The 22,344-nt window shown below is 37.6% G+C and overlaps 1 protein-coding gene across 1 annotated transcript in view; it reads left to right on the forward strand.

Annotated features, from left to right (window-relative positions):
- The first annotated feature begins 1,698 nt into the window (after positions 1 to 1,698).
- Positions 1,699 to 22,344, forward strand: part of CD80 (CD80 molecule) — a 167,273-nt gene continuing 146,627 nt past the window's right edge. Inside the window, exon 1 of the mRNA XM_044072933.1 lies at positions 1,699 to 1,994. Coding sequence (XP_043928868.1) covers positions 1,706 to 1,994 — 289 coding nt within the window. The 5' untranslated portion in view covers positions 1,699 to 1,705. The remainder of the gene's footprint in view (positions 1,995 to 22,344) is intronic.

The following is a 22,344-nucleotide window of genomic DNA, read 5'->3' on the forward strand; positions in this document are numbered from 1 at the left end:
TTATTTTTGGGCCTGTGTCCCACTTCTGTGTATGGCTTTGTCTGGATTTCTTGCTCTGAGGTTGAGAGGTATGACAAATGTGTCAAAGCCATCACAGTCAGCCAGAAACATTTCAAATTGTGACATAGTTGCTGCACCCCACTCCCCCATGTAGTGAGACTGGATGTGTCCAAGCGACAAGGCAAGGAGCAGTTATGCAGTGTAAGTGTGCAGAGTATTCCCCCATCCAAGGTAGACACAAGTACGACAGTGGCTTTTCATCTGTCCTTGATTTTGCAAAATGTTCTGGTTTTCTGTCATATCTTTATACTGTTGATTTATACTTCTTATTACTCAGAAAATGCATGCCATCGCAGTTCCCTGTTGCTCTGTGTTTAAGTAGCAATGCTTTAATGACCATCAGGTAAGCTGGTCTGACTTTGTAAGATGCAAGTAAGCTTTAATAAGCATACTGTTAAAGAATTACCAACATTGAAAAAGCCTTTTTGTTGTTGCCATCCAGAGAATATTTACATAACTAGATAATGTATAAGCCTTAGGTATTGAAATGCATATGACAGTATTTGTAATAAAGGACAGGATTACAGTATTTTCAGAAGCTCATTACATTTCTTGGAGACTTGCAGTCATCTTTTCAGGCTTTACCTGTAAACTAAACAGAATGCCAATCTATCACGTGTGGTCCGTAACCTGTGCAGTAATCCTTTAAGCACTTTATCGTGAGCTTGTTTCTTGTTTGCTGCTCATTTTTTTACTTTGGTCATGTTTTCCCCATGAAACAAGTAGATAGTTGTTATCAGGCAGCAGGTCTTTTTTGGATAAGAAACATTTTTACAAGTGGGAGCATCACAGAGATTGCTACTTTCAGCGTGTTACTTGGTACTTTTATTTATAAAGCTGAATATAAATTGTAATTAGAACTGTAGTGCAAGGAGAAGTGGTTTGAGTTAAGTGCTGCTTGTTTTTTTTTTTTCATACTTGATTTTGACTGGCATTCCAGTAATGTATTTAAAAAGTAATTTCGTTTTTCATGCCTCACAATCTTTTTGTTTCCATCTAGATTTTAAGCAAGCTGTCACGTAGCCAATGCATTGAAATATCTTTTTCTTCTTTGTCTTGATCAGACTCTCATATTGACGGTTTGGCACCCAGGGCAGCATATTTAATTAAAGTTCCAGTTGTTCTGGTTTTGAGCATAGCTCTGCCCCTTTCTAGTTGGCCACACCCCCTTCCCATTGGCCCCACCCATTCAGCTGTCTCCTGCAGCCACCCTTTGATTTGAAGTCACCAGCCGCCACTGGATATTATACTGTTTGATGAAGCAAATATTTGTTTTATGTCCTTAGTGGATCAAAAGAAGGCAGGGCTACTAACATCTTGATGTACAGACCTTGAGATAAACATTTGCAGTGAAATGGGCAGCAAGACAATTTACTAAAGAAGACAAATTTGTGATTTTATACAAACCTAGCATACCAGGCACTAAGGAGGCTCAATAGGATATAAATACCACATGCAAGAAGAAACAGCTAAGTCTTGTTTTATTTATATATGATAATACAGGGATCATTCTGCAGATGGGAAATATATTGTAAGATTTTACTTTGAATGTAATTGTCCTTTAAAATATTACACAGTTTCTATTCAAATAGACTGATTAACACAGTGTCTCATCTCATCTTCTGTTTCAGGGGAAGCTGACTGCATGACAGTGCATGTTAAATTTGGGAGCACAGCTACACTGCCATGTGACTACAGTACATCACAGTATGCGTACTGGCAGAGGGGTCAGGATGTGGCATTTTCAATGAAGAATGGAATTCCAGAGACAAAACATATATCACCAATATATGTTAACCGGACCAGCGTCAATGCAATTAACTTTTCCTTGGAATTATCACATACGCAAATATCAGATGAAGGAAACTACGACTGCTATGTTTCTTATCAAGACAAAGTTGAAGTCAGAAAAACAGTGAAACTAAGCATTGTAGGTAAGCATTCTGAAATTTACACTGCAGACCTCCAGTCAGGATGCTTTTAATAGCAGACAAATAAGCATTATGATATTATTGAATGTCTTTAGTATTAAATGTCTATAGCTCGTGCTCTGACATGATTTTTTTTTTTTTTAAACATGCCATATGGTGTAAATTGATTGGATATTGTTGCCCACCTAAATTCAAGCAACCACATTCACTTGGCTGAAACTTAATAACCTTGCTTTGGCCAAGTGAAGCCTTGTCAGTAACTAACTAGGAAATGACCCTCTGTAAGAACTGTGTGACATGGAACAGGCTTTAATTTCCTGGGTGGAGGGTGAGCTCCTATACTGCGTGCAGTGGGATTATTGGGATGATATGGTATCCAGCCAAATGTCACTCACAGTCAGCTGTCATTCTGGTTGCCTGCTAGTTAAGCACAGTCACTAATGCTGGGGTCAGAGGTATGCCACAGCTCTGTTATAAAACTGTTCTGCCATGCAGCCTAGCAGAGTACTAGTAAGTGATTTTTAAAGTATAGGTTTACTTTATTCTCAAGGGGGATTTAGTAACAGGGCTGAACAGATGTTCTCCTTTGGCATTAATGTTTACTTCCAGCATGACTAGCATGGTTGTATCTACATAGTATATTATGTTCTCTGCAGTACACATTTTCACAGAAGGCTCATAAAATTATAATTTAGTGTACCATGGTATAAACAGAGCTCCCATGGATGGCAATGTCACTACCAGAAATGCTGCCTTAATACTGAAAGTCTATCCTGAGTATATTAATTATTAATGGGATGTACTGTTCAGTGGGGAACAGGACTCCTGGTTGTAGACCAGATAAGAAAATGTCACTTCACTGGGTTCAGTTTCTAAGATGCATCTGTTGTCAAGTGTTGCTAGGGATCAGAAGTTATAATTACCAAACAGAACTGTTTCACTACTCGATTGCTAATTTGGAGACTGTGCAAGCACAGAGAAGGGGAAACAGTTTTACAGACTACAAGCTAATCCCCCCTTTCTTCATGTCTGTGCAATTAAGAGTTAGTGTATATAAATGATAGGGGTGCGGGGTGCAAGAGGTGGTGCTTTCCTGCAAAAATGCATACTCATGTATTTTAAATTTGTTTCTGTTGGGAGACCTTGAATGACTGTTTGATGATCAGGTCCATGTGCTGCATGTAGTTGTTTACTGTGTTTACATCAATGCTGCATAACAAATGACAAATTTATTTCACAACATCCTGGTTTGTTATGTCATTAGCTTACTAGCTTCATTTGAATTGAAATGACCCTGTATCTGACCAAATCAATCCCTTCCACATTACATTTTCCCTCTTCTGCAAGCATGATGACTTGCCTTCATAGATATCAATAAGCACTTATGTTTGCCAATACTTGATATGATGAATAATTAATATGGCATACATAATGCTGTAAATAAAAATTATACATATGTGGCCACAGTGTGAGATATATATATATATATATATATATATATATATATATATATGTGTATATATATATATATATATATATATATATATATATATATATATATATATATATGTATATATATATGTGTGTGTGTGTGTGTGTGTATATATATATATATATATATATATATATATATATATATATATATATATATATATATATATATATATATATATCACACTTTAATGCTTACGGCACTTATTTCCAGTCTTTTGTAACATCTGGAAAAAGTTTTGATAGTCATGTTGCAAAAAAGAGTTATTCTGCTGTTTACTTCATCCCTGTAGACTTCTTGAGGTATTTCCACTTTTCTTTGGGCATAAATTTACCAGTTGCTCATATTCTGTTTTTACAAAAAAAAAAAAATAATCCACTAACATCTTAAGCTATAGCTGAAAATAATAAAGCACTTAGATTTCTTACACTTTTTTTCTATTCTGCTTTAGTTATCATACTGTTTTAATCAAGCAGAGTTGTTTTTATTTATTTGCATTCCTCCAGAATTCCCCAGCATTCAGCTGCATTTTTCATTGAAAATGCTGTCATGCATACCTGTCAACTATCCAGATTTTCACAGAATGTCCAAATTTTTGTCTTGTGTTTTTGGTCTGTTTCTCATATAATTGTGTTTTTCTTGCAAATCATTGAGGGCTAAAGTCAGAAAATAAAGGCAGACATTTGAATTTCAGACTTCACATCCTTCAGAAAACACACGCTAATGCGAAGTCTGTTTTTCTATCAACTTGCTAAGTTTGTAAGAGCAATATTTAAAAATTGTCCCTATTTTGGGGTCTTTGTTCTCCATTATTTGTGGCTTTGTCCAGATTTCTTGCACTGAGAGGTTAAGAGGTATGCTATCATGCAATGATCGTCCTTTAGGACCTTACTTAATTGCAACTGGTTCCCTTTCAATCTCTTTCTTATTACCACTAACACTCATACTCCAATGGAAATAAAGCATTCTGCCTCTTTGTCTCTCCCACTCCATTATAATAAAATTCACCACTGCTTTTTCTTGTTTTGGGTAGTCATATCTCTTCTTTAGCGATAACAAGATATTGTATATTCATAGGTTCTTATTTAAGTACTAGTCTATCTGCCATTGTAGGCTATTTTAAGCTTAGCCAAGTTCATTTCAAAGGTAAGAATCAGACTTTGTGCCTTGTGTCCATGAGGTAAACTCCTTAACCAGTATGCCAACCCCCAACCCCTTGTACTTCTTTATTGGGTTCATTCTTCTTGTACTTCCTCATATTATTATGAAACACGATGTGTGCACTCTTATCATTTTTACTATAACTGGGAAACAGCTGCATAAAACATTGCATTTAGGTAGTCATAACCTTCTATCTTGCTCTACCTTTTTAGCACTACTTTCCACTTAACATATCTTTCTCCACAAGTTTCAGTATACCTCAAGTTCCCCTTGCTTCCACTTTTTTCTGAACCACATATAACATTTTATAGACCTTTCTCTTTACTACATTAATCTCTAACAGATTTGCTGTCTTATAATTCTTGCTTAAATTCTCATCTCAGGGAACAGCTGGCATAAGTTTTCACTCCATACTTCACTCACTGCCTTTGCATCTTTTCTCTTATTTCTGATTTGATCCCTCCTTCATCTGGGTGCAAAACTTCATCTGTTACTTTGATTTTTTTATATCTCTTAGACTGTTTTTTTTCTGTTTTGCCTAGATTTATCCTGAATGTACTGACATATCCATTCCTTAATACCCCAGCAGGCTTGAAATGGATGTTCTCTGGTCACATTAGTACATAACTCATCTATTAACACCCTTTTATAGCACTCGTATTTTTCTCTCCATATATTCTTTGTTATCCTTTTTATACATCTCCCCTTAGAACTGTCACCCAGTCTCATCCATTGGTTAACAATCTCTGATACTGTCTTTTTTGCTACCAATCTAATACTTAGAGAAAAGTCCTTTTAAGAAGTGCCATCTCTACAAAACATATGCCATCTTGGATGAAAATAATAATAATAATCCTTTACCCTTTCCACCCTTGATAATTCTACATCTGTTATGTGTTCTCTCATCTCCTGCCATAGGGTTTCTCATCTTCTTAGCTACCATATCAATATTAAAATCCCCAATAATTAAATAATATTATATTACTACAATTCATAATTGTAAGCTAAAAGCTCTTCGTTCTCACATTCTCTGAGTGAAGTATATGTTTATTAATTTTACCACTATTCTTAAATGGCCCATCTGTTCCCATTAGTTTCCCCCTGTTTTAGTTCCAGCACTTTACAACATATTCCAATCCTTAATCTTAAAAAGCTTGTTTACCCCCCCCCTTTGCAGTTATAGTCTTTTTATCCTTCCTTCTGTCTCCTGCATGATCTCTAACCTTCATCTTTATCTTACTCAAATGGTGTAGTGGTACATTGCACTGACTATAGTGTACAGTGCCCTGGGTTTGAGACTTGGCAGGGCTGATTATTTATACCTATGAACCTATAGAAAATTCAGCCTGGGGATAACTCCAGTGGCTCTACTCGACAGAGGCACTGGGAACTAAGGTCAGGTGGCACAATGCCAGGGTAAACCTATGGCTAGACTTGTAAAGGCCCCAAGGCCATTAGCCTAGTACACATCTATGGACCTTACAAATATCAAGTTAGTCAAACTTCTGTTAGTATATTAAATGTGCACATGTTTTTTATACTACTTTTATTAAACTTTATCACTTTTCAAGAAACCATGTATGCTTATTTAACATTTGTCTTTCTTTTCTATATTTCTTTCTTTCTTATCATTCCCACATCCTATACTTTCTGATATAAGACCTGAACTTGAATCAACACCTTAAATTCCTTGCCATGTATACGCTTTACCACCCAGCCAGAACTGCAAGCTTTCACAGATCGCTCTTCAACATTAATTATCCCTGCCTTGGACTTCTTCTCAGTCTCATCATCTCTCATATCCCTTATCTCTCCTTGCAGTGACATATCCAGGGCTTTAAGGGGGGGGGGGTGCAGTCTGGAAAGTAGACCAGCGGTGGGGGAGCTGTGTAAAACACTGGAAGTGGGGGCTGAATACATTCATTTGTTCTTCATTGTGGCATGACTGTGGTAATGGCGGTAGGTAACTCTTGTCCAGCACATAGCAAATTTACAAACAGTAAGTGCCACTTGTTTCAAAGCATGCCTGGATGATATGATTGGTTACCCATGTCAAGTTGCAGTCCCCTTCCATGGTGGCATAGCCTGCATAATCATTATGATAACCTTGGAAAGAGTCCCAATGAAGGAGACATCACCACAGCAAGTACCATAATAAACACAGGTAATTTTTAGGTTCATAAGTAGTTACTAGGCATACAGTCAAGGTGACCATTCAAGAGATTAGTCCAAATTTCCAAATGCCATAAAGTCTGGTTAAGCAACTTGCTCAAGGTCACATAAAATGCAAATGAAGGCTGATGGAATCAAACTCTGTACCACAGGAAATAACTTGTTAGCAGTTCACAACCTTCATCCTCTTTGCTGACTATCAACTTACTTTTCTAAGTAAACAATTTCTGTGAAAAAGTTCAATAAATTAAAAACAACACTGCAAGTTAAAAAACTACATGTTTTGAAAAAAAAAACAAAGCAAATACTTCAGTACATAATTCGCTTGTGTTATATGCAATGTTTGCAAACACGTGTAACCATTGTAGTATTTCATGTAGGAATGCAGTTCAGAATCTACATTAATTTTGTTGCAGTATCAAATATAAACCAGAAACGCAGACATTTGGATTAATTCACAATTATTCTATATAATTTCTAAAAAAATAATGGAACGCAAAAAGCCTTCATCAGCAGAACACAAAAATGTCTTCTTACTGTTCATCGCCTATCATTTCATCCACAAATAGTCCCCACACCCACTGTCTACCTAAAGTCTCTGAACTGACCCTGCTAGGACAAAAAAACAGTATTAGAGGTGAAAAGAGTGTCTGATAGAGTGATGTTTATGAAGCTGGAAATTGATGGTGTAATGATGAATGTTGTTAGTGCATATGCTCCACAAGTTGGGTGTGTGATGGATGAGAAAGAAAAATTCTGGAGTGAGTTGGGTGAAGTGGTGATGACTGTATCCAAGGATGAGAGAGTGGTGATTGGATCAGATTTCAATGGGCATGTTGGTGAAGGGAACATAAGGGATGAGGAAGTGATGGGTAGGTATGGTGTTAAACAAAGGAATGCAGAAGGTCAGATGGTAGTGGATTTTGCAAAAAGGATGGACATGGCTGTGGTGAATACGCATTTTAACAAGAGGGAGGAGCATAGGGTGACATACAAGAGTGGAGAAAGATGCACACAGGTGGATTATATCTTATGTAGGAGGGCCAGTTTGAAGGAGATTGGAGACTGTAAAATGGTGGCCGGGGAAAGTGTAGTTAGGCAGCATAGGATGGTGGTTTGTAGGATGACGTTGGTGATCAAGAAGAGGAGGAGTGTGAGGGCAGCACCAAGGATCAAATGGTGGAAATTGAAAAAGGGTAATTGTGAGGTGGAGTTCAGGGATGAGTTAAGACAGGCACTGGGTGGCAGTGGAGAGTTACCAAATAGCTGGGTAACTACAGCAGAGCTAGTAAGGGAGACGGCTAGAAAGGTGCAAGGAGACATGGTGGTGGAATGAGGAAGTACAGGAGAGTATACAGAGAAAGAGGTTGGCAAAGAAGAAGTGGGATTGTCAGAGAGATGAAGAAAGTAGACAGGAGTATAAGGAGATGAGGTGCATGGCAAAGAGAGAGGTGGCGAAGGCTAAGGATAAGGCATATGAAGAGTTGTATGAAAGGTTGGACACTAAGGAGGGAGAAAAGGACCTGTACCGATTGGCTAGACAGAGGGACCGAGCTAGGAAGGATGTGCAGCAGGTAAAGGTGATAAAGGATAATGAGGGAAACATACAAGCAAGGAGAGTGTGTTGAGGAGATGGAAAGAGTACTTTGAGGAGTTGATGAATGAAGAGAATGAGAGGGAGAGAAGGTTGGATGATGTGGGGATAGTGAATCATGAAGTACAATGGATTAGCAAGGAGGAAGTAAGGATAGCTATGAAGAGGGTGAAGAATGGAAAGGCTGTTGGTCCAGATGACATACCTGTGGAAGCATGGAGGTGTTTAGGTGAAATGGCAGTTGAGTTTTTAACCAGAATGTTTAATGAAATCTTGAAAAGTGAGAGGATACTTGAGGAATGGAGAAAAAGTGTTTTGGTACCAATTTTTAAGAATAAGGGTGATGTGCAGAGCTGTAGTAACTACAGAGGGATTAAATTGATCAGTCTCAGCATGAAGTTATGGGAAAGAGTAGTGGAAGCTAGGTTAAGAAGGGACGTGATAATTAGTGATCAGCAGTACGGTTTCATGCCGGGAAAGAGCACTACAGATGCAATGTTTTATCTGAGTGTTGATGGAGAAGTACAGAGAAGGTCAGAAGGAGTTGCATTGTGTTTTTGTGGACTTAGAGAAAGCATATGACAGGGTGCCTGGAGAGGAGTTGTGGTATTGTATGAGGAAGTCGGGAGTGACAGAGAAGTATGTAAGAGTGATACAGGATATGTACGAGGGTAGTGTGACAGCGGTGAGGTCTGCGGTGGGAGTGATGGATGCGTTTAAGGTAGAGGTGGGATTACATCAAGGATCAGCTCTGAGCCCTTTCTTATTTGCAATGGTGATGGACAGGTTGACAGACAAGATCAGACAGGAGTCCCCGTGGACTATGATGTTTGCAGATGACATTGTTATCTGTAGTGAGAGTAGGGAACAGGTGGAGGAGACCCTGGAGAGATGGAGATATACTATAGAGAGAGAAGAGGAATGAAGGTCAGCAGGACTAAGACAGAATATATGTGTGTGAATGAGAGGAAGGATAGAGGAATGGTGAGGATGCAAGGAATAGAGGTGACAAAGGTGGATGAGTTTAAATACTTGGGATTAATAATTCAGAGTAATGGCGAGTGTGGAAAAGAGGTGAAGAAGAGAGTACAGGCAGGATGGAGTGGGTGGAGAAGAGTGTCAGGAGTGATTTGTGATGGACAAGTACCAGTAAGAGTGAAAGGGAAGGTCTACAAGTGGGTATTGAGACCAGCTATGTTATATGGGTTGGAGACAGTGGCACTGACAAAAAGGCAGGAGTTTGAGCTGGATGTGGCAGAGTTAAAGATGCTAAGATTTGCACTGGGTGTGATGAGGGTGGCCAGGATTAGGAATAAGTATATTAGAGGGTCAGCCCAGGTTGGAAGGCTTGGAGACAAAGCCAGAGAGGCAAGATTACATTGGTTTGGACATGTGCTGAGGAGGGATGCTGAGTATATTGGGAAAAAGATGCTAAGGATGAAACTACCAGGTAACAGGAAAAGAGGAAGGCCTAAGATAAGGTTTATGGATGTGGTGAGAGAGGACATGCAAGTGGTTGGTGTGGCAGAGCAAGATGCAGAGGACAGGAAGAAATGGAAACAGATGATCCACTGTGGCGACCCCTAACGGGAACAGCCAAAAGAAGATGATGATATTAAGGTATCAAAATGTTTTTTTTTCTGTCTGGAAAAGTTTCATTCCATGTGGATTCAGTGTACACCCTGTTGGCAAAGTAACAGAGGCATAAACTGTCCACCAGGCTTAAATCCTCATCAGACAAAATGCAATAATGCTATCAAAATGCAAATACTCAAGCAAAGAGATGATGAAGCACATGGAATGTATCAGCATTTATTTCCCCATGCAGCATTCAAAAGATCGTTATTTTAAATAAAAAAAAAAGCAATAATAAATTTGATTAACTGAAGGCCTAAAATTAAAGATTCTAAATCTCACACTCCCACCTAACTTAGAATACAGCATGTTATTTTTAACTCCAAATGTACTTTTCTTCTAAAGCATAATTTAAGGATAATATAACTTTACATATGCCCACTTGTCTAAAACTAAAGACTGACTGCTAGAAACAGCATACCAGCCTTCCACTGCTAACTAAAAACTGAATTTAAAAAAAATATTTTAGGACATTTATACGAAAAGCACAATTGTGAAAACAATTTTTCTACAGAGATGATGTCTCAGATGCACGTAGGTAAGCAGCAATCTACCTGCAATTACAAGTGCCATGATTTCAATCCCAAATGCACAGAGGTTACATTTTAAACTATTCTAAATAGAAACAGATTTTTTTTAAAATACCTTTCTTGAACTATCACTTGTGACATAGACAAATTCACATTTATATAAAAGTAATCAAACTGTGTTAACAAGTTCCCACTTACAAACATTATACTTCACATATATTGCTATAGATCATATAACCTAAGCGACATTATAGAAATTATTCAATTCCTGCCTTTTTTTAAACAGGAAACATCTTTATTAAACCATCACTTATGACATAGGCAATCATATAGTTATACAAATGAAAACAAATCACACCAACACAATCCTAATTGCAAGCATTTTATATCACAAACCATATTGACATACTCCCAGTTGCAAACATTATATTGCACTTATAATCTACCTGTAAGAATTGAATAGACTGTATTATACTGGATTTAACTAGAAACAACTGAAATGTGACTGAAACAAAAGTCTTTATCTGTTAATTACCCAAACACGTGCTAAACAGTTGCCAGTCTCTCCTTTATGGGCCAAGTCTTGTGTACGTTTCACAACTAATTCTGCAAACACTGTAGTTCATTTAATAAGGCTTTATTAGATGTTCACAATATCTGAATACTATCTTCATTAACAGTGCTGATAAACAATAACAGTCTGTAGAAATGCTGGAATTCTGGCTAGTAATAACAGTGCTGCTAAATATATCCAAAGTTTCTGCACATTATTCTGATTGTCCTGAATGATGTAAACTGTAACAGTCTTTATTTAACCTGTCTTCTGTACTCAGGGTCGAATGTCTGTATTGTAGCTTAATCTTCTCTGTGATGTCAGGTCAAATGAACTAACTGACTGACTTCCCTTACTTATCTGAAGTATATTTTAATAATACCAAAACCCTGCAATGCTTTACATGCCTTCTTAGCCTTGGCAACCTTGGTTTCCAGGCCTGGTCTTAATCTAACATTCCATTAAGCAACATTCTGTAGCTGGCAAGATTGTATCTTTCCCTTGAGAAAAGAACATTCTGTATTTCTGTATTTTCTGCACATTTCATGCTTATTTTTACTTTCTAATAAACTGTCTATCCAAAAATGTCTGACACTACATATTTTACATTTATCCTACATAATGCTTAATAACTACTTTAAAATGGAGGACCCTAATCTAACAGTTGCCCCTGAGGTCCCTGATGAAAGTCTACAGGGACTTACATTTGTAGTCACTTCACAAATGCATCATGTCTATATGAGCAACTACCGTAATCTGGTTTGAACATATGGGCTTTGCACTACCTTCCACTAGAATCTTGGCAATACACAAGCTACAGAGTGATATTATGATGCTTAATGCTATCATAATTAATATGACCACTAGTTGGTACATCATTATACCATGATTCCTCTCTCTTATAGCAAATGAACCCTTTTCCTGTTGACCACAGAGTTAAATAGTGGGTACTATTAACACTGATTTCCTCAAATATTGTACTGTTCAGTTTATTCCCTTTTTTATTATATAACCTGTCTGGCATGATGGCTATTTCCTGAAGAGTAACTGGAACTGGTACTAGAGGAATACCTTTCCCTGCCACTGGCACATGCACACAAATCCAACATTAGGATACATTGAAAGCATGTGCACAGGTAAACTGAAGCTTAGTAAATGTATTATAAGGTGGATACCAGTCTTTCCATTTTCGCACTTCCCTCTTTGCCCATTGATGTTTTGGAGATATGTTCTGGAGCTATAACCTGAACCCAAAACTCAGCCTGTAAAACTTGATATTGTAATGTCACTACCTTGCATGAATACAAACCTGCATATGCCTTATACACTTGTGTCAACCCTAAAGAAAATATACCTTCAGAGGTTTGAGACAAATCAATATACATTCTACTGGCAAGTTGTCTGTCTACTAAAAAGTCTGTAACATTTACAACATTCCATGCACACAATGTCTTAATATCTTTATACCATTGATACTCTACTATATCTAAAGAAACATCAAAAAAAACAATAAACTGTAAACAATTCATTCTCTGGCACATAAACTGTTTCACAGTCACTTGTCATCTTCTGGTGTAGTTCTTCTGCTTGTAATCCAGTTGCACTAGATAAATGAAGCATCCCCCACCTTGCAAAGTACACAATCAAGCCAAGCAACAATACCAATGTGAGCCCTACATGCCATCGTCACAAGGAAATGGAAAGGCCTCCCTACAGTTCCAATGTCCTTTGCTGTGTCCCTTGTAAAATTAGGGTCTATATTATATGTTTGAATGCTTAAAAGTTCAAATCACTAAAGATTGAACTTTAGTGATCGAACTTTCAAATGTTCGAATATATTAAAAAACAATATTTAAAAAAAAAAGAAAAGCAAAAGGTTTAAGCAGGGGGCACCCCCACACCCCCCCTGCTACTTAAATATACCAACTCTGAGATCGCACTTCAGTGTGCTACAGTGCGGAAATGGAAAATTTCCCATTTCCTACACTGTAGCGCGATCTTGGAGGTGGTATATTTAAGTAGCAGGGGGTGTGGGAGGTGCAGCCCCCCATGTAGGGAAGCCTCCCTGCTTACACCCTTTAGGTTTTGTTTTGTTTTTTTTTTTATTTTTTTAATATATTCAAAGATTTGAAAGTTCAATCACCAAAGTTCGATCTTTAGTGATTCGAACTTTTAAGCATTCGAATATATAATATAGACCCGTAAAATTAGGCCTTCCAATCCCCCCCTCGCCCATTTCTTGTGCAAGGCTGGATGACTGCTGTTGACAGATGTTCATTTCAAAAGACTATAATAAAAAAAATCCAAAGTAGACAATATATTCTGCAGCTCAAAAAGCAGTATAATTTTCTTGAATTTGCATCCATACCTTTAACGAGCTTTAATTGATCAATGTGTGCAATTTTAAATTTCCTGTCTCTGTGATTCTTATCACTCCTCTTGATTTGATACATTAGAGGCAAAACAGCTCCCAGACACAAATTCCTTTAACATGAACTGTTGGTCCTGTTTCAACTGTACAACGTCAGCTGGATCTCCTAACATCTTGTACATCCTGCCTGTATGAAATAGACTCATGTTGTTGATGGACTCCTGCAAAGTTTTTGTAACCAAACCTGATGATGTGTCACAGTAAAAAAGAATGCTGTGAACCCAAAGATGGGACAAAGGGAAAATTCAATGGCATTTTTCTTCCCATCATTAACTCAAAAGGTGAAATTCCTGACTTAGCGTTAGGTGGTGCTCTTATTCCCAACAAAATAACTGGCAAATCCAAGCCCAGTTAGGTCCCTTCTCCATACAAACTTTAGTAAGTCTCTCCTTAATGGCCCTATTCATTCTTTCTACTATTCAGTTACACTGTGGGTGATATGGAACATGGAATCTCTGCTGTATCCCTAACAGGTTACACACTTCTTTCATATCCTGACTTGTGAACTGAGTACCATTGTCAGACTCAATGATCTGGGGCCATCCCCAGTGGGAGAAAATGTTATTCCATAATGCAGATGCTGTAGTTTTTGCTGTCATGTCCTTAGTGAGAATAGCTTCCACCCACTTGGTAAAAGTGTCTAACACTACCAACAAGTATCGGTAACCCCCTTTTGCTGGCGGAAGAGGTCTTTCAAAATCTATCTGTATACTGTACCATGCTTCCTCTGAAACTGGGACTCTGCAACTGAGTGTTTTTCAATGTAGGATTAGTCTGCAGACATATTATATACTCCTCCTGAATTTCTTTACATAGTTGTTTTCAGCTGAGGATTCCAAAACTTATACTTTATGATAGGTCAGATTTTGTGAAAACTTACATGAGCCAGTAGCTGATGACTGTACTTGATTAGCTGCTTAACCAATAATTTTGATATGTATGGCAAAAGTTCCCCTTGTTCTGTTTTATACACATAAAATGGTTTTAACTAATGAATATTCATGAGGCTTGGACAAGGTTGATTTGCACATTTAAAAGTTTTTTCAAATTTTAATTGGTTAGAGTTTAATGAATGCTAGTATATAATAGGTAAATGAAATATCAATGGTTGTCTGATGAAGTCCATTTGTTTGGATGAAAACGCATGAGAGTATTGTGGATTTAAACGCGTTAACGTGAAATTTTTTTGTGTAACATTAAAAGTTTTTTAAGAAGTATCGAGTGTTCCTTTTGGCTATTGCACTCTGGTTGGAGTTTTTTGGTTTCCTTGAGTGCTTCACACGCTTTTCTTTATACACATACAACCTTACTCCAGGGACTGGACTGGCAACTTCGCATTGTGCCCTTTCATCAACATCCCCCTGCATGTCTTGGATTTTTTGCCACATCTGCCTCTGTTGTTGAGCTTACTTGGCTCACCTCTGTTACACCTTCCACCTTAATCTCCTCCCACTGCACTGGATATAGAGGAATCCTTTTTTTTTTTGCTACTGCATCAGCTATGGAATTGCCAATAATCTGAAGATTACTGTCTTTTACTTGATGCGCCTTTAATTTGCAGATGCTCCATTTATTTCTGTTTTCTACCCTAAGTCATTTAATTCCTTCAGAACTGCTGCATGCTGTAAAGGTTTACCTTTGCTGTCTACAAATCCCCTCCTAGCCCAAATTTCCAAATATATGGTAAGGACTGTTACCACATAGGAGCCATCACTAATAATGTTTAACTGACTGTCCCCATACTGCTTTATATCATATAACACAGACTTCAACTCTGCTTGTTGGGCTGACAGATACCCAGAAGTTTAATCATATGAGTCTCTGGTTGCTTAGTATTAGTGTAAACTGCAAATCCTGTATAATATGTGTCTTCCTCATAAAATCTTGAATCATCCACATACACACACCTAGCCTCTGCATTAAATTGGTCTGAAAAAGGTGAATTAGGAACCTTGTCCATCTGTTCTTCACAAACATGAGGCGTCCCTTCATAAAGCAACTGTTGAGACAGGTAATATTTTCCCCATTCTTGTTTGAAATGTTATTCTGTTCTAAAGCTGTAATCCACTTAGATAAGGTGGCTTGATTAACAGCTCTGGGTCTGTCTGAATACAATAAGATCTTGACTGTATGGTGTGATGTTTTCACTATTATTGGCGAGAACTGTGTTATAAATTCTGACTGTTGAATTCTCCAATATATACCTAACAAAGCCTTTACACAAGGGTGATAACCCTTCTCCACTGATGTCAACATTCTGCTGAAAAAGATAATAGCTCTTAGCCTGGTCTGAATTCCCTGTTGTAAGGTATGAGGGTATCTCTGTAGGAGGACTGTAGAAATGCTGTCATTCCCTGCTGCTGCTTGCAAATAAAATGGATGTTCTGTTGCTGGTATGATTAATTCAGAAACTACTGCCAGCTTTTTCTTCAGTGTCTCCACTGCCTTCTTTCCCTCTTCTGACCATACCAAAATTGTGGTACTGGGCAGCTTGACATTAATCATTTTATACAATGGGTCTGTCAAGACTGCATAATCTTCTTGAATTCCCTATTATAATTCATGATTCCTAAAATCTTTTGTAAATCCTGAATGGTGGTAGGTAAGGGCATGCTCAGGATAGATTGCACCCTTTCCCTGCAGAGGGACCAAACCTGGGGTTGTACAGTTACCCCCAATAAGTTGACCTTCTGTTGCTTTAACTGCATTTTTCTGGCATTAACTTTGAACCCAGCTTTCTGTAAAGCAAGTAAGACATCACATAGCATCTGCAAATGCTTGTCTTCTGTTTCTATCTGTATCAGGATATTATCTTTATATTGTATCGCTTTAATGCCATAATTCAATGGCCTCAGTACCCGTGCCAATGTCTGATGCAACAGCACTGGAGAATTTACAAAACCCATTGGTAGGCATGTCATTAAATACTGTGTATCCTCAAAAGTAAAAGCGAACCGTTTCTGTGAAGATTCATCTAGAGGTATAGCAAAAAATCCATTTGCTAAATCAATAACTGTAAACCATTTACTCTGTGGATCTAGTTTAACAGCAGTTTCAGGTGTACCAGGCACAATATGTGTTGCTGGAGTTGTGAACTTATTTACTAGCCTCAAATCTAATACCAGTCTGTAACTACCATCCTTATTCTTTACTGGACACATGGGTGAATTACATGGACTTGATTTTCTGACTATAATACCTTTCCTTACCCAGTCTGTAATCCATTTAAGAATATCCTCTACTGCTTCTTGTGGAATGGGGCACTGTTTCTGGTAAGGTGGTAACCTGTCTATAGGCTCCTCTGCCCTTACAGTGGGCATTGGCAACCAGACCGCAGTCTGTTTTATCTTTAACCCATAATTCTGGAAATACTTGCATCAATTGATATCTTAAATCCTGCCCCTGCTCTGTGCAGTCTACTGCACACAATTTTTTAAACATTTCTTCTGTCTGTACCACTGTACAGATCATGCCATCTTTATTTCTTCACAATATTTTGTTATTAAAATCTAATACAACACCTAATTCTGACATAATGCCTATTCACAAAATGGTACTGTCACACTGAGGATGTAACAAGAATTTTGCTGGTATCCTTTTCCAAGGCTGATTGGCTTTATTCAAGAATCTAATCTCCAAAGGCTTGCTGCTGACTACAGCTACCTTTGACCCTTCAGACCCTGATATCATGAGAACTGTACTCGGGTCCTCTGCCAGAGGTCTGTTTGTAAGTGAAACTGAAGTCCCTGTATCAAGTAGCACACTGTGTAATGAAATGTATGGTCTGCCATCCTTTCCAACCTGGAATGAAGTCAAATACACCAACTGATTTGGTGCCGAACTATCACAGCCTTCATACATATTCTGAAAATCTGGTATGTCACTAGCAACATTAACCTGAGCTACAGCATACTTCTGATCATCTCTTGGGCTCAAACTTTGTACACCACTTATGTCATTCACCCTGTTATTAACCATAGTGGGCTGCCTTGTATCTGAAAAGCTAACAGTATCTCCTGTCTCTACCCGTGCATTATGCATACTTCCTTCAGAAAACAATAAGTCAGTGTTAACTTCACTGGGAGCAGGAGCTGTAGGAACTGTCAGTGCTGTGTCTGGTTCAGATTTCAAAACATCTAGACAAGGATACAGCAAATCATACTGTGAATAATGAGGTGGTTTGTCAGTAATTATACTTACTGCCCCACCCTCAGGTTTTCTAACCTGCCTGTCTTTATTGGAAATGACTGGAACTAGATTATTAATAGCAGCTTCCACACACTTGTGTTTCCATGTCCAGTACTTAGGACACTGTTTTTTTACATGTCCCAGCTTTAAAAAAAAAAATTAATCTGCTGTGACTGGTGAAGTCTGTTTCTCTGCTACAATGTCAGTCTTTACAGAAAAAAAATGTATTACTGGCATTTGATGCTTGCAAAATCTGTTTCTGTCTACCCATTAAATGTAAAACTTTTTCTAATATTTTGGCTGTAGCAATCACATTCAACTTGATAGCTGTATCGAGTCCCAGAACTCTTTGCAAAAAACTTCAAACACTTGTTTCTGTACATCATCCTGCTTCATTTCTCTGTCAGAATAATTGTACACTACAGCATATGCTAACGAAAACAATGTTGCAATTTCCATAAGATTGTCTGTTCTGGTTATTCTGAATTGATCTAGCAACCTAGGGTCAAAACATGTTTTCTGTGTTAAAGCCTATGAAGCTGCATTTATCTGGTCATGAAGGTCATCAATAGAGTGGTCATGCTGGTCATGTACTTCAATGTAAGTCTTAAGAGTTTTAGGAAGAAAAGCTTTAAAACATTTTGACAATTCCTTACCCCAAGTAACCCCAGTATTACTGCACAAGTCTTCAAAAACCATAAGATTCTGAAATAATTTCTTCCTGTCATCCCATTTAGGAAGTAGCTGTAAAAGTTTTGATGTATGATACAATGTTTGAGCCGTAGTTACACCCACTACATCCGCAGCCAAAGATTCAGACTAAAAGGAAGATTGCCCTTGATCTTTCATGCCTTTTGCAGCTGGTTTTAAGAAGTGTTTATTAAGAAAGTCCTTTAGTCCATTAATAAGTTTCCCTGCATCCTGTCTAAGTAGGGTTGCCACCTTTTCAAATGCCCAATGTGGGACATTTTTTGTAGAAATGTGAGATTTTACAGGACAAAACATACCCATGGCCAGTGCAAAGGACAAAACTTCACTTCTTTGCCAAAGTAAAAGCTTATTTTTGTAGCATTTGAGTTGCTTATGCTATTTCATGTAATATTTATGTGTTTCAGACACAAAGTAACTTTTTTATGCAACTATTAAAGAAAACTTAGCAAATAGATTTTTTCTTAAAACCTCAGGACATTTGCCATTTTTTAGTTTTTTTTTTGCAGAACACAACTGCCCAAAGTGGGACTGCCCCTCACAAAGAGGGACAGGTGGTAACCCTATGTCTAAGGGTAGTGATGTATTTATCCTTTTCTGCAAGCCTTTTTTTATAATCCTGAACCAATCTATCCTGCTCACCTGCAGTATTAATGGCTGTATTCCAAATGGACAGAAATGAATCATAATCTAGTAATGTCAGGGTGAACCTTTTTCCATGAAACATTACGTTTACTAATCAAAGTATGTAAATCATCAATTGTCACAGCATGCGCTGGTAGTAACGCTGTCTGAATAACACTAACATTAGTGCCCTGAGTACTGGAATTTTGATACAACATATAGTTATGCATGCCTAGCATAGCTTTAGCAAGAACCCAAAAGTTAGCAGTATGCTTGAAAAAAAAATTCTGTCATCACATTGAATACATTGTTATATAACCCAATCCATAATTTTTGGCCATACAACAGCAGGTGATTTAGCTGTAGAGATATCTAGGCTAACTGAACATTTACTAGCAGACTTAGTTATAAAATCCATGTTAACAAAAGTTATGCTTACATAAGGAGATTTGTATGCTGTTTGTAGTGGCCGTTGTCTGAAGAATTGAGAGCTGGAGTTGCTGAAGACATTTTCTGTAGAGCTATGGATATATTGCCCCCGTATGGAAAAACACCAGTGTGACCAAGTCTGGAAATGAACGATACCTTCACTGAAAGGGTGGTGTGTAGCACCGTTGAGTACCTTTACTGGGGCCTCTCAGCTGAAAAACCTCTGGAGTGCTTTTGAAACATCCGTAGTACTTCTGATGTAGTGACTAACAGACTGGAAGGACAGTCACTGTGAAATTACTAAAATATATCCTGTACTGGAAACTGGACCTGAAAGGGTTACACACTACAACTGTCTCTGATCTTATGATTGTCCAAAGTAGCTGCTGGGTTGCAAGAATTATATATCTCTCCCCAGACAGCAGGCCTGTTCAGGTGCCATTGTAACAAATCAGAGATCTCAATTGCTTCAAAATATTTTATTATAGTGAGTAACATATAGTAATAGCAGCATGTATAAATGTCATAGCAGCATATTCAAATCAGCATAACTGGAAACACAGATATATTCAGTTCAGCATAACTAAAAGCACCATTATAATAACTTCTTCTGAACAAGTCTTGCATCAGACCTGAATGACTTGCTATCCTGAACACCACATATTATATCATTTCAGCTCAGTGATTTTCCTGTGTAGACTGCATCCTCTCCCCCAACCTTGGTTCTCAGGCCTTGTCTAGTTTTGCAGTTTTGCAGGTGCCTGGCTGTTTCATTATCTAACATTTTCTTGATTCTTCTCTTGAGAAAGAGAACAGAAAAAAGCAGTCTGTACCCTTCCCTTGGGAACTGTTATCTCTCATGCTTGGCCAGCAAGGTTATTCTTTCTTTTTGCTTTTCTAAAATGTATGCATAAGTGAAGCACAATTTCTAGGCCTATTTTACCATTTAGCCTGTCTAATGTCTAATAGCGACTTTAAAATGGAAGTCCCTAATCTAACATTACCCAATCATTTTCTGTCAAACATTACATAGCTCATTTAAGTCCTGCCTTCTTTTAAACCTAATTTCACCTTTGTATGTATTTTTTTACAATTCCCATTTTTTTCTACACAGTTTGCCCCTACCCTTTTCTAAAGATGTCAATTCCAGTTGTTTTATCTCTGTTACTATATTCACTACTTCTAGTATAGATGGTTTAGATTCTAATTTCCATTTTCTACTAATTACAGAATTTAATGGTAAATAAAGGCAGTCTAACCCACATGGTATGCCAGTGCCCTTACTTACAAGATAAACTGAAATTATTGCTTTCTTCTAGGTAAATTCTGTCCCTTTTGCCTGCTGCTCATCAAGTCCCTTCTACTGGAATCCACATTTATTTCCCAAAATACTTCAGAAGCCTGGGGCAGGAGTCAATTGCCCAGTCATTCTATAATACATTTTTGGGTTCTGTGACAACAGCAAAGCACAAATAGCAGGGCAAATTAATTCATTTACAAACATGCTTAAAGCTATTACTTCCCTTAGTATTTGGTTCTACATTATCAGGATTAAAAAAAATAGTAATAACTTGCCATCTACAATCAAGGGAAAGACCATGGGGAAAAAAACATAACACTCCCTCTGACCTCCCACAAGAAATCTCACAACTTTTAGTGTTTCACATTATGAGAAGTGTTGTTCCTCATTCTGGAGATAGAAGGTTAACAGTTATGCTATTATTATATAAAACTTTAATATAATAATTTGCCCCTTTCCACCTGCACTAACTACCAGTTTCTGCAATCCACAACATCTTTCACAATAATGATTTGTATTTTCTGTGCCAGATGTGTTGCTTGCTGAGCGATCTTTCATAATCACAAGGTAGCAGATTAGAAATTTTTTTTGTGTTTGTGTTTTGACAGTTGCATCTTTAGTATTACCATCATTGATGTAGTGTTGACCTTAATTCATACAGTCATTTAGAAAGATCGGTGGTAAAGTCATCCCATTCATAAATGCAAACTTTGTGCAAACAAAGATGTGATCATGCAATGAAAAAAATATGAAAGTGAAAATCTTTCTGTCTGACAATATAGTGATCGTTATTTACACTGGATTGCTCTTGACACCTGTGCTTACAGTAAGTTATGATGCTTTTCACTCTAGTTTGTAGCCAGTTTACTATACCAATTTTCACTCTAGCTACTATGCTGAGCTACAAATTTAAGACTAAAAATTGGCATAGTAACTAGAGTGAAAATTGGCATTCACTGTACCACTAAAAGTGATGCAGTTGAGAGAGACGCCATGAAGAAAAGAGGGTTTTCAAAAGGGGTGTGTGGCCCAGCACCAAGGCCTAAATCCACTGCTGCCCATTGCTAACAAATGTGCTTTTCCCCTTTCTTACCCTCCCTCTAGTGTCTCTTGATCTACCACCTCAGACAATATTTCATCTAGTCTATGCTTATTAATCATAATATCATTCTTATTAGGATCTTGTTTCCACTCACAATCTTCCTAGTTATGTCTCTCTTCTCCACATATTTTCCCTTATTTACAAATGGTATTTCTTCATGGCTCTGCATTATACATTTCCTACATCTAATAGCATGCTGTTCTTTGCTAGTATGACCAGTATTGCCATATTTATGGCAGGTACTCAGTTGCCTAGCATATTGTACAATGCTACTATAATTTCCTGATACGAGTGTCCATGTAAATGCATGATCTTTTCATTTTCCTCACTTAATTTATTTCCTCCAGTCTCATGAAAATGTTCCATTCATACGAAATATTCTTGTATATCACATTTCTGTCTCAGACAAGATAAAAGTTGCTGATTTTACCCAA

The sequence above is a fragment of the Protopterus annectens genome, chromosome 5.part1 (genome assembly GCF_019279795.1).
Source record: "Protopterus annectens isolate FY-2018-M chromosome 5.part1, PAN1.0, whole genome shotgun sequence".
Lineage (NCBI taxonomy): Eukaryota > Metazoa > Chordata > Ceratodontiformes > Protopteridae > Protopterus > Protopterus annectens.